The following is a 16460-nucleotide window of genomic DNA, read 5'->3' on the forward strand; positions in this document are numbered from 1 at the left end:
GGTAACAGATAGTTCATTGTGGTTTCTGGCTACCTCTTATGTTCAACCATCATTGCCCCAGTGAAATAAAAGGCTGCCTTGCCAAAGGCTTATATGGAACCTCGATTTTTACTCATCATATTTTATGTTTCTATTATAGCTTCTGCTTTTATTTATGAAATGTGAAGAACTGACAGATTTGTTCCTCATAGATACCAGGCTAGATATTTCGCATCTATCCAGGGCCACTAGATTACTGGTTTTTTTTATTGCCTTATAAGCTGTCAAACAAGAGATAAAATATTCACAGGTTGTGCCAGAGAGAAAGTTAAAGTAAGAAACCTATAACCTCATAGTCTCAGCAAGCATGAACATAATAAGCTTCCCAACATTACCTATGAATGGGAAGGAACAAATCCTCCCATAAAGGTGGCAGATGTCTTTCCCTGCCCACATATAAATGTTAGAAAAAGGAACATGGGCATCTGTCTTATACTGAGTCAGACTGTTGGCTTATGTGGTTCATTGAGGTCTACATGACTAGCTCATACACCTCAACAGTCCTGATTAATCCTCTGTTGTCCTGCTTCTTCAGTGTTGAACTGTACCAGTGTCCCTCTTCCTTCCACTTTTGCCATTTGTCCTCAGTTTACTTCCATTGCTGCAAACTAAGTTCAAAGTGCGAAGGTAGTTTCCACTCAGTTAACTCATTGGGGCAAGGGAGTAAAAGAAGAGGAGGAGTCTTACCTTTCCCAGTAGGCTCAAGCAAAAGCAAACTGCCACAACCTTGTCTAACATGTATCACCTTCCTCATTAATACTCCGATGATCCTTGTCCACATGTGACCTGGTTTGCATTAAAGGGGGAAATGTATATGAGAGCAAGAGAGCTTTGTGTGCAGTTCTAGGGGATTTCTTCAAGGAAAGACCCACTCCCCCTGATTTTTTAATTTTCATTTTCTTTATCCCAAGAAGCAATTTGTGATCACACAGCACAGATGTTCCTTCAAAGGTTCTTAAATGGCTGGATTGGCAGCCACTTTTGGTGTCATTCTGACCCTATTGGGAAGGGTAAGAGTCCATCTCTTTCTCTCTGGAATGCAGTCTGCTTCATGCTGAGCTAACTGAATGCTATTCATTTTGTAGCAATTGAAGCAAACCTAGGGCAAGGGGAAAATTAGGAGAAGGGGGAAGAATGGGACATTCAAAAACTTTTAAAGAGAAGGAAGAAGATGAAGTCTGGCCATCCCACCTGAACCATGACAGGTGCAGGTTATATTTATTGCTTTTCCAAGCTCAGCTTCTCAATAAACATCAGCCAAAAGTGTTTCTTGAAGTTATGAATGTGAAGTTTATTTTATTTTGGATCTTAAGTATTTTCTACTTCAGAATAATAAATACATAAGATACAGGATACCTTAAGTATAGAGCCAACATTCCAAGACTATGCCATAGAACATTTCAAGGGTTCCAAAAGAATTCTTTGTAAGGAAGCTTATCAATGCTACTGTGACTGCAACAGAAGTTTTTCTTTCTTTCCTAAGATATTCAGCTGGAAATATTTTAATGCTAGCATGTTTAATGTTTCAAATATACTTTTATAAGCTCCTCCTAGGGAACTGACAGAAGAGGAAAAGCAGCAGATAGTCCATTCAGAAGAGTTCCTCATATTTTTTGACCGGACTATACGTGTGATTGAGCGAGCGCTAGCTGAAGATTCAAACATTTTCTTTGACTACAGTGGCCGAGATGTAGAAGAGAAAGATGGGTCAGTTGTTTTTCTTCTATTGTGTTACCCAGTAAATAAATAAGTCATCACATTTGACTGATAGAGAAGCACCCTGTAGATATTTTTATGTATTACTTTACTGATTAAATTAATCTGGTTATCAGATCAGTCAGTGAGATATTTTCTGCCATATTCTTACCTTTTTATTTTGGACATACTTGCACTCTTGATTGCCCTGATTTAATGATAACTTGCTCACTGTATTTAAAATGAGCAAATGCTAAACTAATTCCTGACTATCTTCTATACAAATGAACTCAATGTTCTGGACATAGGACATACAGCAGGAATCCTGGATACTGACTGGGGATGAAAAGGATATTCACAATTATTCATTCCCAAATAGACAAATGAGTTTCCAAGCAGTAAATCACAAACACACTCACACACCCACGCACACAGAGGAATAATGGACCAGCAAGAATTGTGTACAGTTTCACCTGGTCTTCGACATCCCAAAGCGTTTCACAGGAATAATTCTGCAGAGAAAAACTGTGTGTGTGTAAACACCCCCCCCCAAAATTTTCTGTGCAGAAATTTGGTTTTCTGCACAGGTAATAAAATCCTTGTTTCCTGCACTGGAGACATAGGCAATCCAGTGTGAAAACATGGGTATTTTTTTGATCAAGAAAACATTTTCTTCTCTGGAGAATAACTCCTACATAATACTTTTGGACATTCAAATACAGCGAGAATACTGCAGATGATTATTCACTTTCTTCCATAGCAGGGAGAAAACTACTGTAATGATTCATTCTTGCATGGATGGACAAAATAATTGTCTTTTACCACTTACTATTAAGTCATCAATAATACTCTGTGTTGTGGGCAGTGTGTGAAACTTTCCCAGGGTATTTTTTGTCTTTTACATAGTGTGTGTAGAAAACAACAGCTAGGGAACACAGCTATCCCTCTGTCACTTGAATGCTGGGTCAATTATGCTCCATATCTTAATTTTCATGGATTTGTATTTTGACCAGAATTAAATATGGGTCAGGTGAAGTATTTACACACTGGGTATACAATGACACACATTTGTATTGTTTTGATAGAACATATGTTTTGCTATTCCATACTTTTTCTTTTTTTAAACAACTCTGAGAATTCCCGTAACCCCTGGCTATTCTAACTGGAGGATTCTAGGAGCAGTAGCCAATAAAAATAATTTTCCCAAGCTTTTCATGTAGTCAAAGAAAGAAAAGATCAGTAATCCAGACTGTGTCAATTTAATTATCCTAAGTTACCAACTCTCAACTAGGGATCTTGTTTCCATTAGAGATCCAGTTGGCCCTCTTCCTGCGCTTTCCACTAGCAGCTGAAGACATTTTTATTTAGGAAGGCCTTTAAATTTTAATTATGAAGTTGTAGTGGGTGTGTAAAATGATGTGCTTTTTAATTATTTATCTTAATATTTTGTTGAAACTATTGTTTAAAATATGTTTTAGTGTTTTTAGCTGTCTTCAATCATGCTTTTAATAATATTTAATAATAATAATAATATTTCATGATATTTAATTTCTTTCTTACTTTATTAAATTAATATTTTAGTTGGAATTTAAAAAAAAAATTATTGTAAACTGACTTGAATTAAATAAATTGTACCTTTACTTATAACTGAAGCACAACTTTCATTCAAATCCATATAGAGATGTCCAGGCTGGAGCCAACCTTTCCTTTAACCGACAGTTCTATGATGAGCATTGGTCAAAGCATCGAGTTGTCACTTGTATGGATTGGTCCATTCAGGTAAGATGTATAAAAAGGGTACACAAGTTAGATATTCTGGCCAGCATCTAAAACATTAGGCTACTCTTTTCAGGAACTTGGACTACTTCAGCTAGAAAACCAAAGTAGAAAACTACTACTCTTATGATACTGGAATTCACAGAGAAAAAGAATATTTAAAATGTCACAGGCCTCATAGAAAATACCTAAAGACACCATAGTTCTACAGATAGTATAACAACATTGGGAGACCTGGGGCCCATATACACTACAGAATTATAGCAGTATTATTCCACTTTTAACTGCCATGGTTCCATCCTATGAAATCCTGGGATTTGAAGTTTGAGGAGCAGAATATTTAAAATTTTCAGCCAGAGTGTTCTAGTGCCTCATCAAGCTATGATTGCATAGGATGGAACAGCTGCAGTTAAAGTGGAATAATAGCACTATAACTCTGTAGTGTGAATGGACTTTGTTACTCTCAAGGTGTTGTTGATCCAAGTAGCCTGGCTGATGCTGAGAGAGGCTGGTGTAAGTTGTTCATCAATAGGTTTATGAATTCCCAGTCCCTGGGGTTAGATCTTGAAAAAGTTGGAAAATTAGCCATGCTGGCGGACAAAAGTGAGTTTGCCAGGTTCTGGGACAGATAATAATAATAATATAATAATAATAATATTTATTTATATACCGCCCTATGGCAAACCAATCCGGGCGGTTGACAACAGTAAAATATAAAATATAACAATTAAAAACACTTTATCCCTCCCCCCCTTAAGACAATATTAAACAGTATAACATATTAAAAACACAACATCAAGCATAAAAACAGCAATTAAAAACCTGATATCCCTCTGTTGATCCTCGACCATCACTGAGATGGGGCCACGGGAGGAATGAGGGAATCAGGGAACCTGGGCTGGGAAGGTTAGTCTGGAAAGGCCTGCTGGAAGAGATCCGTCTTGACCGCTTTTTTAAAGCTGTCTAATGATGTTATCTGACGGATCTCATCTGGCAGGTCGTTCCAGAGTTTGGGGGCAACAGCAGAGAACGCCCTCTGGGAGGTCGCCGCAAGCCTAGATTTTAAAGGCTGCAGTAAGTTCTTCCCAGAGGACCGGAGAGCGCGGGGAGGATTGTACGGGAGGAGGCGGTCCCTGAGAGATCTTGGGAGGAGGGACAATACTTGTATACACATGTTCCCAGTATCTCCTGTTTAACAAAAAATCAGCAACAGGTAGCAGACAAAATGCAAGACCTCAGCTGAAATGCCCCTGCTAGTCAAGTAGACTGTGCTAGACTAGAGAAATACATTGCCTGAACTGATAAAAGTACTGTCTTATGCTGAGAGCAGAGCCTGGAAAATCTGCACTCAGAGGATTCCCCAGCCAGCATAGTCAATACTGTCAGGGATTCTTGAAACAGTAGTCCAAACTGTAGCCTTTTCAGGCTCTAGTTAAGCCTTCATAACATCATTATTCATTGTATATTACTGAGAGAGAGAAATATGTAGTATAAGTAATATAGACGACATATTTCTTTCTCTCAATTAATCTCAAAGGTGCTACAAAATACCTTTGTATACTGATACCGACTAACACAACTATGTCTTTGAGTCCAACTGCATGGTATATTATGAGCCTGTTATCTTGGATCTCATGAAGAAACTCAAATTGGCATTGCTTGCTTTGAAGGAACATCGCACAGAGCTTGGAGGTCTATTTCTATTTAATGGCATTTTGCTCCAGCTTCATTTAAAAAAAAAAAAAAAAGGAGCTTTGCATCAATGTGTTTTAATCAAATCCGTTTTGCGACAGGTATGCAATGATATGTGGGTGGCCAGTAAGCCTATGTGGATTTGCACTGAAATGGGAAACAAGCCTGAGGAAACACTTATCTTAGGCTGTTCAAGGAGCTGGAAATTACATGGAATTCTTATCTGATATTAAAAAAACAAGCACAAGTTACTGTATTCCCGGGACACTGAGATAAACCTTACTTGGAAGGCAACTGCCAAAGTGTAATCGTTCACCCCCTCAGGCATGCAAACATGTTCTGTCTCCCATTCTTTGTTCTGGGGTGGCCTTGTCTCACCTAGTCTTTCTCTAAATGCTTATCTGTCTTGGACATACACCTTAGCTATGCTCAGTGCCACTGTGTATTATGTCTAAGAGAGTGCTTTGAACTCTGGTTTCTATGTTTGGCCTGTGAGTATTGCAAAGTAGGAGAGACCTATGACAGCACATTGTGGTACATTGTGAAAGCAACCTTTTCCAACCTCTCTGGCTAGGACATTCTGGGAGTTGTAGACCCCAAAGATAACTTTATTCAAGCTTTGGGAAAGTGGTGGTGTTGACTTCTATGTGAACCAGAAAGGTGGTGGACAGTGGAGAGCATTATTCTGACCAGATTGTTAGCCATTAAAGGTAGCAGCATATATTAAAATACCAGGAACGAGCTTAGTGCTAGCGTGCAGCATTTTCAGACCTTTGTGGGCCCTATGCTCCTACTATGCTCATATGTATTTTAACTATATTGTCATCTTGGGTAGATGGAGTTCAGGGAGCTCCATGCCACTAAAATCTCAATGCTGCCCTGGAGGCCCTGGTGGCACAGCAGTTAAATGCCAGTACTGCAGGCACAATGTTGTGAGTTTGATCCCAAGAGCTCCAAGGTTGACTCACCCTTCCATCCTTTCATAGATGGGTAAAATGAATACCCAGCTTCTTGGGGGCAATTAGCTTACAGATTGTAAACTGCTTAGAGAGTGCTGAGGTCACTGATAAGTGGTATAGAAATATACATGCTATTGCTATTACTATTGCTGCAGCATCAGTTCTCTAAGAGTAGGTCTATAATGGCCAGAGTGGTCTGGCCCAGAATTCCCTGCTCTCTTATGCTGTGGGTTATCAGCTCTCATGGTGAACAATGGGCATGTACCTTCCCATGCGGTTCTCGTTCATCACCTACTGCTACTGCTGAGGTCAGACCGAGTTGCCGAGCCATGCTATTGACTTTGGGTGCCTTGTACTGACCTCAGAAAGACTTGTGATCACATTGGCAGCAATGGGTGGTTGCAGGGACCATGAGTGAATGCAGCCACCGCTGTCACTGTGAAGAGATCCAAAAACCCACAGAAAATGAAAGTTATTTAAATGTAGATGGGGGAGCCCTGAATTGGGTCCAGGCATCATGAAGACAGTCCACACCCAATTCAGCATTTTGATCCTGTGTCATGTAAACAGGAAGCGGCATGTCTAGGGGGAATTCAGGTTAATTTGTCCATGTAGACAAGCCCTAAGTCAGTGATAGTGAACCTTTTAGAGACTGAGTGCCAAACCCAAAGGCATCCCCATACCATCTGTTACCCAGTGCAAGGGGGCAGGACTTCTGGTGGGGATGGGACTTCTGAGGGATGGGACTTCCACCTTCTAGGGGTGGAATTTCTGGGGTGGGACTTCCCCAAAGACAGATGAAGACCCAAGAGGGCAGGGGGAAGAAGAGGCACACGCCTGTACCTACTCTCCCCCCCCCCATGCCTTTAGCTATCTCCAGAGAGACAGATGTATACTTACCCGCCCTTCCATCTCTTTGCATGCCCTCAGAAATGGCTTTGCACGCCAGAGAAGGCATGTGTGCCATAGGTTCATCATCATGTCCCTAAGTTGTTAAAGCCTGTCAGCAGGTGTGTCAAGCTGCTTAGGAGGGGACCTATCAAAAATTGGTACTATTACCTGGACTCAACTCAGAAAACATACAGGCTGTGGCATAGATGAGGAACATTTTGTGACCCCTATCTTCACTCTGCAATCATTCCTGCTAAAATTTACAATGCATTCCAAGTCAATGAGGAAATCCACATGTGAGGAAGAGCTTTAAGAAGCTGAGTTTATGTATATAGTTACCAACGTTTCTTACGACAAAGTCTTGTGAATAGTGTCAGGCAAAAATCAAATAGGTAATAGATGTAATAGAAATTAAAGCTATAACAAAGGGATGAACAAAATTGTATATGGATAAATTTCTATTTGCTATGTAGCTGGAAAATGGCAGTACAGCTCTTTTAGAGGGGGGAAAAAGTTGGCAATCACTACACAAAATGAAAGGCATAATTTAGGCATTATGATTCCAGTAGTTTCAATATTAAAAACAGATGCCCGTACTGCATATCATGTGAGTGTAAAAAACTACTTCTTTACACATTTTGTAAAGAAGAACACATTTTAAAAAGAAACCCAGCCAGCTATTTCTACCATGGTCTATTCTAGATAGCATCCTCCTCCTGTGCCGGATTTGAATTTCATGTTTATCCATCTTTGAGGAACAGATATGAATCAAAATTGGCCACCTTTTCCCACACAACTCTGTTTGTACCTCCTGGCTTCAAGTGCCTTTACTAGGACATTTAAAGGGAATTAGACAGTTAGGTATCTATTGTTGTTGTTTAGCTGTTTTTTATTGTGGTTTTAAACTTCTGGTTGCATAGTTTTATTTCCTGTTTGGAATCTTTTCTCCCAATTTTTGCTGTAGTTTTTGTTATCATATTTTCATGCATTTTGATTTTTGTTATTGCAAGCCACCTTGAAACCTTTTTTAATATGTGAAGGCTGGATGAAAATAACTTTAAATAAATGAATAGCCTTGTATTTCATCCTTCTCCCGGTTGCCATTGGCAACTAAGAATTACGGAGAGGCCAAGGTATTAAAACCCCTGCAGGTGAGTATAGCGGGCTGCTGCTGAGGCACAAAACAGGATGATTTGACTCTTTCCCACCAGCTGCAGAAGTCATGCTGTTTGATACCACTTTAACTCCCTTGGCTCAGTGCTATGGAATTCTAGGATTTGTAGTTTTGTGAGATATTTAGCCTTTTGTGTCTGAGAGCGCTGGTACCAAAACAAACTAGAAATCGCAGTGTTCCATTGCATGGAGCCATGACAGATGTGGTGTCAAACTCTGCAGTGTGGCAGCAACCAAAGTCACTATTTTGCCTTCCTGAATATGAATCAAGTGAAGCCCTTTCCCCTGCACTCTGGCAAAAGTGAAGCAGAGCTCTATGCCTTTTCTTAGCCAGTTTTTGTCCTGCTTATGGAAAAAATGGTTCCACTTCCTCTGTGGCAGAAGCCAAAAAAAAGAAAGCTAAGCGTGTTGCTCAAGGAGTCATAATAGAAAATGAGTCTGAGCTTTTATTTCTGAAATAAAAAATTGTTAGCCTATTATTATTATTATTATTATTATTATTATTATTTATAAGAAGGGTGCTTGTTATGAATAAATAGCAGGTAAGTAACTTTATTTTTTTGTAGGCTAGCAACATTGGGGTCCCTAATAAGAAGGTTGAGCTAATATGCTAAAATGCTTCAGGTAACATGTTATATGAGGAGCTAACCTATTTGTTCATTTGTGTTGTGAAGCTTGCAAGGGCATTTTCATACCTAAAGCCTGGATAATACTTTCACAAATAAATTAAAAATGCATCTGATGAAGTGGACAGAAGTCCATGAAGGTTTATGCTAGAAATCTCCTTTTTTAACCCGTTGGTCTCAAAGGATTTCTTTATTTCTTTTTTAATAATGAAACACACTAACATGGTATATCTTTAAATACAATTAAAATGTCATGGATAAATAGTCCACAATCATTCTAAACTTAGATGGAGCTATGATTGTGATTTCCTGCATGGCAGGGGGTTGGACTGGATGGCCCTTGTGGTCTCTTTCAACTCTACGATTCTATGATTTTATATATATATATATATATATATATATATATATATATATATATATATATATATATCCCCCCAAAAGCCCCATGGCTTAAATATTGACAAAATATTGGGATGTATTTCCAAGTAAACAATACACAGGATTAGGCAATACTCCCATAAAGTAGGGCTAGCTTTTTCCCTCTGAAGGCATTTGGAAAATAATTTTTTAAAGAAGATAAATATATAAACATAATTTTGGACACATTTTGGACAGGAAAATTAATTATTAATTAGTTATTAATTATTTCATTTTTAACCTATGCACTTCTTTCATTTTTCTCAGCACTCACTCCCTTTGCCCATCTCAGCATATTCAGATAGATTAAAGTGTTTTAATGATTTTAAAACATGTATCACGTATTGTTTCAATATATTTTGTTTTACACCTTGGGAGAAAGATGGGATATAAATCAGATTAGTAGCAAGCACTGACTGCATATTGTTTTCTTTACAGTACCCTGAACTGATGGTTGCTTCATATAACAATAATGAAGATGCCCCACATGAACCTGATGGGGTGGCATTGGTTTGGAACATGAAATTTAAGAAAACAACACCAGAGTATGTTTTTCACTGTCAGGTAAGAGAATGTCAGAGGTTTGCTTCTTACAAGAGGTGCTTGAAACTAGTGTGTCTCATCTCCCTACCATTCGGAAGAGGTTGCAGTTAAAAATAGATCCTTTTTGGAAAGCATCTAGGAAGAATGTGAATGTTTTTAGTCTGCATACAATCTTCTAAAACAACAACATAGCCCAGTTGGAGACTGTGTGTCATTTTCTGTCTATTTTGAACAATCCTCAAGGGGGTTTGTTATAAAAACCTCACACTTATGAAGTAAGTGTGGCGTACCACTTCCTCCTTCAGCTGGCAACATATGCTTTCCCACCCACATAAATTTCCTTGTGTCCTCTATTCCAAAGTTGTCTGCATGCTGTTTAATATTGTTTGGAGGGATATTGCAGCATTTCAGTGCTTTTCTACAGAAGGCATTAGTGAATACCAGTTTTGCTGATAGTGCAGAAGAATTGTGATTAGCGCTACAGTTATCAGCAATTGCTATTTGACAAGCAGTTTTGGCATCGATGCCTCCTCACTGTCATTCACTGCTGCACATTAACCATGGAGGCAAGGAATACAGAAGAAGGTCTGCAAAATGAAAGGTGTGTCTGCACTGGCTCCAAGATATCTGTGTCTTGTGGAGAACAGGTGACACAGTCTACACAAGTGTTGACAGGTCAAATAAAGGGCAGTGCTTCTGTCCCTTTAATGGCGATGTAAAAGAGGAGAAAGTATTAAACTAAGGGACAAGAGCCCTGTCCTTTATTTCACCTGGCATCCTTAATCCTTGCCTAAAACTGGGAGTTCTTTCATGATGTCTTGACTTCCAGATGTTGTAATCTGAAAGTGTGTTTGTCTGCATGCGCCTTCAAGTTGCCTGTAGACTTATGGCAACTCCATTAATTTCAGAGTTTTCTTAGGCAAGGAATACTCATAAGTGGTTTTGTCAGTTCCTTCCTGCATATTGCACCTGGTATTTGTTGGTTGTCTCCCATCCAGGTAATAACAAATACTAACTACTTATCTTCCACAATTAGAGGAGCTTTTCAGCAGTTTTAGAAGGATCCTTCAAGTCCATTGCCTAACACATTTACTGTTCTCCTCCAAGAAACATTCCCTGTGATCTGGGGGCAGGTCTTGCCTGCTGCTTGCCAAGCCGGTTGCTAAAATTATACAAGTCATGAGTCGGTCAGGTTGAGCCAGTGCTTCATTTATTGCCAGGTTGAATCCAAAGTGAGTCACTAAAGTGACTTGAGTTTGACTTGAGTCTGAGGCAGTCAACTCTAGTCTATATCACCGGGTATCAGTCTGTGTGCACATGTTACAGGTGGTGCCTCTGCTATTTCTCCACAGCCAGTACTGCAGCCAGTACTCTTAGAGTGAGCAGCCCTGTTTTAACCCTGGTAAAACTTTGTTGTTTGTGTGGCTGTGCTGTGCTCAAAGCACTCATTTGCTTATGAAGAAGTGTTGATTACCACCTCCTCTTAATTTTAAAGCTGTTTGGTTGTGTTTGTTTCTTTGTTCTTGTTCAGGTTTGCTGAGACTAAAATAAGGAAAGATTTGGTGGATGTGAGAAGTGTTTTGAGGACGTCTGCCTTAACAGTCAGGATTTTCCTTGTGCTTCTGACAGAAATGCATGAAAAATGATATAGCGTTTCAAACCACAAATAACCTGAATCAGAGAATGAGCTGGATTTAAGAATGAGCTAAGGACTTATGATTGCTGTGATACTGTGCCACATTATATATTTTAAAAATCCCCACAGTTATTTTAAGTGGTTGTCCCTAGTGCATTTCTAGCTAGAACTATGTTGGATCTACCATCCTGAAAAAGGCTAATGGGAAGAGACCAAAGGTGCCAGATGGAATTTCTTCTTCCTCATTGGTTGATCATAGCTCATGTGAGCAAAAGAGATGATGGCACTTGGCTAGAATGCCTTCTCATGGTCTGTGGAATAAAGCCTGAGTTCACTTATTCAGATGGAAAATATATTCTTTTTAAAAACACAACACACTCAAACATTTCATCTTACCTCAGAGCCTGGAAGACAAGCAGGCTATGCTCAAGATGATCATGATGTCATTCTTTGGTTTCTAAGTGGAAAGCAAATATTATATATATATATATCTGAAAAATGTGCAAAGGAAACATTCCCTGACTTGCATCCTAGTGTTCACAGTGTTCTTTATCAAATGTGTGCAATTTACAGAAAGTAAAACAATAGCCATTCCCTATGATTGGACAAATGCAGAAGTTTTCATGCCATCATGTTTGAACAAACACAAAGAAGAGAATGGCTGTTGTGTTGTTGTTAGACAGTTGATACCCTGCCCTTCCTCATAGGCAATCAGGACAACTAACAATCTACATAGTTGAAATGACAGATTGCAAATGTCTAAAACCACAAATGAAAAGGTCTACTTAAAGACAATAAAAACGATGCAAATAAGCTACAGTAAAAGGCATATTCAACACTTCCCTATTCCCTCCAATCTTGTACTAATGCATATGTTTTTAACTGTTACCTGAAAGACTCAATTGTGGAGTGCGACTGGAATTCTGACAGTAAGGATTTCCACAACTGAGGTGCTACCACCAGGAAAGCCCTACCACATTCATTCCATAGCCTGATGAGACATATTACTTTGAGGCCCTGGGAGTAAACCTTTTCCGGCTGATCTGGGATAAGCAACTGTGGTGGATCCAGAAGCTAGTTTTCTGCTCTCAGGACTTTTTGCAGGCTGCATGGACTGCAACAACAAACTAAGCAGAATGGCTGGAGGTCCACTACTGGATATGGAAAACATTTTCAACATGTTAAACAATGCAAGATATATTTCTACTCCTGCAGGCTTCCAGAAGAGACTATTCATTTTATTTTTAGTCAGAAAAAGGATGATGTAGTGCTTAACCATTAGTAGATCCCAGAGTACAGTATAACTGTCCACTCCTATGCCACTCCTCCAAAAATTATTGTAATCGTCTCTATTATTCTATTTCTCATTTTTGCTTATTAATTTGCATTGAGTTGTACACCTGAAAATAATACAGTCTTCTTTTTCTTCCTCCTTTACCTTTGCTCCTGCTAGTACCTGGGTCTTCAGCTATATAGGGCTATGTATGCAAATAGTTATATCTTGAATTGGTCCAGATGGCTCACTGATTGCCAACACAGAGAATTCAGAATGAGTAAAATATATCTAGTCTTTCTTGTCTCCTGTACTAGCTGCAACCTCTGGTCTATCATCAAGCAATGTCCTATGTAGAGTGCATTGCAGTTGTCTTGTTGAAATATTTATTTATTTATTTAATTTATATCCCACCTTTCTCCCCAGAGGAATCCAAGGCAACTCACAGATAAAACCTTTAAAATTATTATAAAATTCAAACAATTAAAATGTCTATATATAAAATCACATAGAATACACAATATCTATATATAAAATCACATAGAATACACAATATAAAATATAATATAAAATTACATAAAATATGCTCATGTTGAAAACAGACTGAAAACCCACCTGCTCCATAAAACCACCCTGCTATGCATTATGTACAGAAATCCTGCTGGCATAAAAATGCTTTTGCTTGGCAGTGAAAGGCCAGTAGGGAGGGGGCCAGCCTAACCTCCTGAGGAAGAGCATTCCAGAGGATGGGAGCAGCCACTGAAAAGGCTCTCTCGTATCCTCACCAGATGAGCCTGTGATCTTGATGGGACCAAGAGAAAGCCTTCCCCTGCAAATCTTAGGGCTCTTTCTCGTTCATATGGGGAGATACAGTCTCTCAAATAGTCTAGACCCAAGCTGTGTAGGGCTTTATAGGTCATGACCAGCATTGGTGCCCGGAAATGAACATGTAGCCAGCGGAGCTGTTTTAACAAGGGAGTTATATGCTCCCTAACTGGTCCCGGTCAGCATTCTGACTGCAGTGTTTTGAACCCGCTGAAGTTTCCGAACAGTTTCCAAAGGCAGCCCCATGTAGAGTGCATTGCAGTAGTCCAAACAGAATGTAATCAAGGCATGTGTCACTGTTGCCAGATCTGAAGTCTCAAGGAACGGGCACAGCTGGCACACAAGTTTAAGCTGTGCAAATGCACTCCTGGCCACTGCTGAAACCTGGGCATCCAGGCTCAGAGCAGAGTCCAGGAACACACCCAAACTGTGAGCCTGAGATTTCAAGGGGAGTGTGACCCTGTCCAGACCAGGCAAAGCCCCAATTTCCTGATCTGCCTTACGACTGACCAGGAGAACCTCTGTCTTATCTGGTTTAAGCTTCAATTTGTTTGCCCTCATCCAGTCCATTAGTGACAAGACACTGGTTCAGTACAGAGAGACAACTTCCTTGGAATCAGATGGAAAGGAGAGATACATCTGGGTGTCATCAGCATACTGGTGACACCTCACTCCAAAACTCTGCATGACCTCTCCCAGCAGTTTCATGTAGATGTTGAATAACATGGAGGACAGGACAGAACCCTGAGGTACCCCATAGGACAGCAGCCAAAGAGTAGTCCCCCAACACCACCTTCTGTGTCTGCCCCTCTGAAATGATCAGAGCATGGATATTATGGCTAGCTCATCCCAGTCCAGGAAAGGCTGTACTGGTGGATGAATCTGGCCTTTTAGCAAAAGCTCTGAATCAGAGGCATGCTCCCAAAATATGTACTTATTTCAAAAAAGATTAATACATGTTGCCATCCTATACTTGTCTACTGAGGAGAAAGCTCTGTTGACTTCAGTGGGTCTTACTCCCATATAAGCATGTCTACGGTTGCAGCTTAAAACTGATAAAGTACTCAGATCTGATATTACAGGGTATTCTTTGTAAGTGAAGTAGTTTAAATAATACATTGCTGTTGCTATTTTTAAGTATCTGTTTCTAATTACAAGCACATAAGTCATGGTCAGGCTTGGAAGAAGTAGGTAAGAGTGGTTTCTTGGTCAGTTCTGGCCATTTCATCAGGAAAAAGATAGTCACTTGAAAGGGGTATTCAAAATTTCCCTGTATCAATATATGCAGACAGACAGAGGCAGGAAGATCTGTATTGAAGGGGCTGTCTACAAAAGACCACAATTTTTTTGGTTTGGTGGTGCAGACAGTTGTTGTAGTTAACTGCTATCAGGATGGCTTCGACTTTTGGTATCCCTATGAATGGGAGACCTCAAGACACTCATCAATTGCCCTGCTCAAATCCTACAAACTTCTGTAAAAAGCTCTTCTTTTCCTATTGCTTTCTACTTTACCAAGCATTTTCATTTTTTTTCCAGTGATCTGGCCAAAATACAATAGCCCTAGTTTGGTAAGTTTGGCTTCTATGAAGAGTTCAGGCTTGATTTCTTCTTTGTATTTTCTTTGTTCCATCAGACCCATAGAACTGTCTTTCGGCCCCATATTTCAAGTACGTTGATTCTCTTCCTGTCAACTGTCTTCACTCTCCATCTTACACAACTAAATACAGAAAATAGAAATCAATGTCATGGATAATCATGACTTTGATATTCAATTATGTGTCTTTACCCTTGCAGAACTTATCTAGTTACTTCTTAGTTTCCCTTCCAAGTCCTAATCTTGTTCTGATTTCTTAGTGGCAGTCTCCATTTTGATTTATGACTGAGCCAAAGTATAGAAAGTCTTTGTTTATGTCAATGTCTTCATCACCCACTTTAAAGTGAAGAAATAATTTGTGATTATTTATTTATTTATTTCATTTATATTTATTTCATTTCATTTTATATGCTGCCTTTCTCCTTGGAGGGACCCAAAGCGGCTCACTATTACTTTCTTAATAATCTACTGTACTTTCTGCATAGGTTTTCAAAAATGGAACCTTGAACCAAACAGCAACTAGTGCAGTAGTACAGTACAATTTCTTCAGTGCATATCAGTGCAATTTCATAGAATCATAGAATCATAGAATTGTAGAGTTGGAAGAGACCACAAGGGCCATCCAGTCCAACCCCCTGCCATGCAGGAACTCCCAAGCAAAGCATCCCCGACAGATGGCCATCCAGCCTCTGTTTAAAGACCTCCAAGGAAGGAGACTCCACCACACTCTGAGAGAATGTGTTCCACTGTTGGACAGCTCTTGCTGTCCTAATGTTGAGTTGGAATCTCTTTTCCTGTAGCTTTCATCCATTGTTCCGGGTCCTGTTCTCTGGAGCAGCAGAAAACAAGCTTGTTCCCTCCTCAATATGACATCCCTTCAAATATTCAAACAGGGCTATCATATCACCTCTTAACATTCTTTTCTCCAGGCTAAACACCCCCAGCTTCCTAAGTCATCCCTCATAGGACATGGTTTCCAGACCCTTCACCATCTTAGTCGCTTTGGACACGTTCCAGTTTCTCAATATCCTTTTTAAATTGCGGCGCCCAGAACTGGACACAATATTCCAGGTGGGGCCTGACCAAAGCAGAATACAGTGGCACTATTACTTCCCTTGATCTAGACACTATATTTTTATTGATGCAGCCTAAAATCGCATTGGCCTTTTTAGCTGCCGCATCACACTGTTGATTCATGTTCTACTTGGACTCCTAGATCCCTTTCACATATAGTCTCGTTCAGCCAGGTGTCCCCCATCCTATATCTGTGCATTTCTTTTTCTGCCCTAAGTGCAGTACCTTACATTGAATTTCATTTTGT

At 39.6% G+C, this 16460-nt stretch overlaps 1 protein-coding gene across 2 annotated transcripts in view; it reads left to right on the top strand.

The window, feature by feature from the left end:
- The window catches only part of DYNC1I1 (dynein cytoplasmic 1 intermediate chain 1), a 251011-nt gene that overhangs the window by 129857 nt on the left and 104694 nt on the right, over positions 1-16460 (top strand). For both annotated transcript variants that reach the window (XM_042476919.1, XM_042476920.1), the window contains exons 8-10: positions 1584-1746; positions 3414-3513; positions 9707-9832. In XM_042476919.1, the coding sequence (XP_042332853.1) occupies positions 1584-1746; positions 3414-3513; positions 9707-9832 (389 nt within the window). The remainder of the gene's footprint in view (positions 1-1583; positions 1747-3413; positions 3514-9706; positions 9833-16460) is intronic.

The sequence above is a fragment of the Sceloporus undulatus genome, chromosome 6 (genome assembly GCF_019175285.1).
Source record: "Sceloporus undulatus isolate JIND9_A2432 ecotype Alabama chromosome 6, SceUnd_v1.1, whole genome shotgun sequence".
Classification (NCBI taxonomy): domain Eukaryota; kingdom Metazoa; phylum Chordata; class Lepidosauria; order Squamata; family Phrynosomatidae; genus Sceloporus; species Sceloporus undulatus.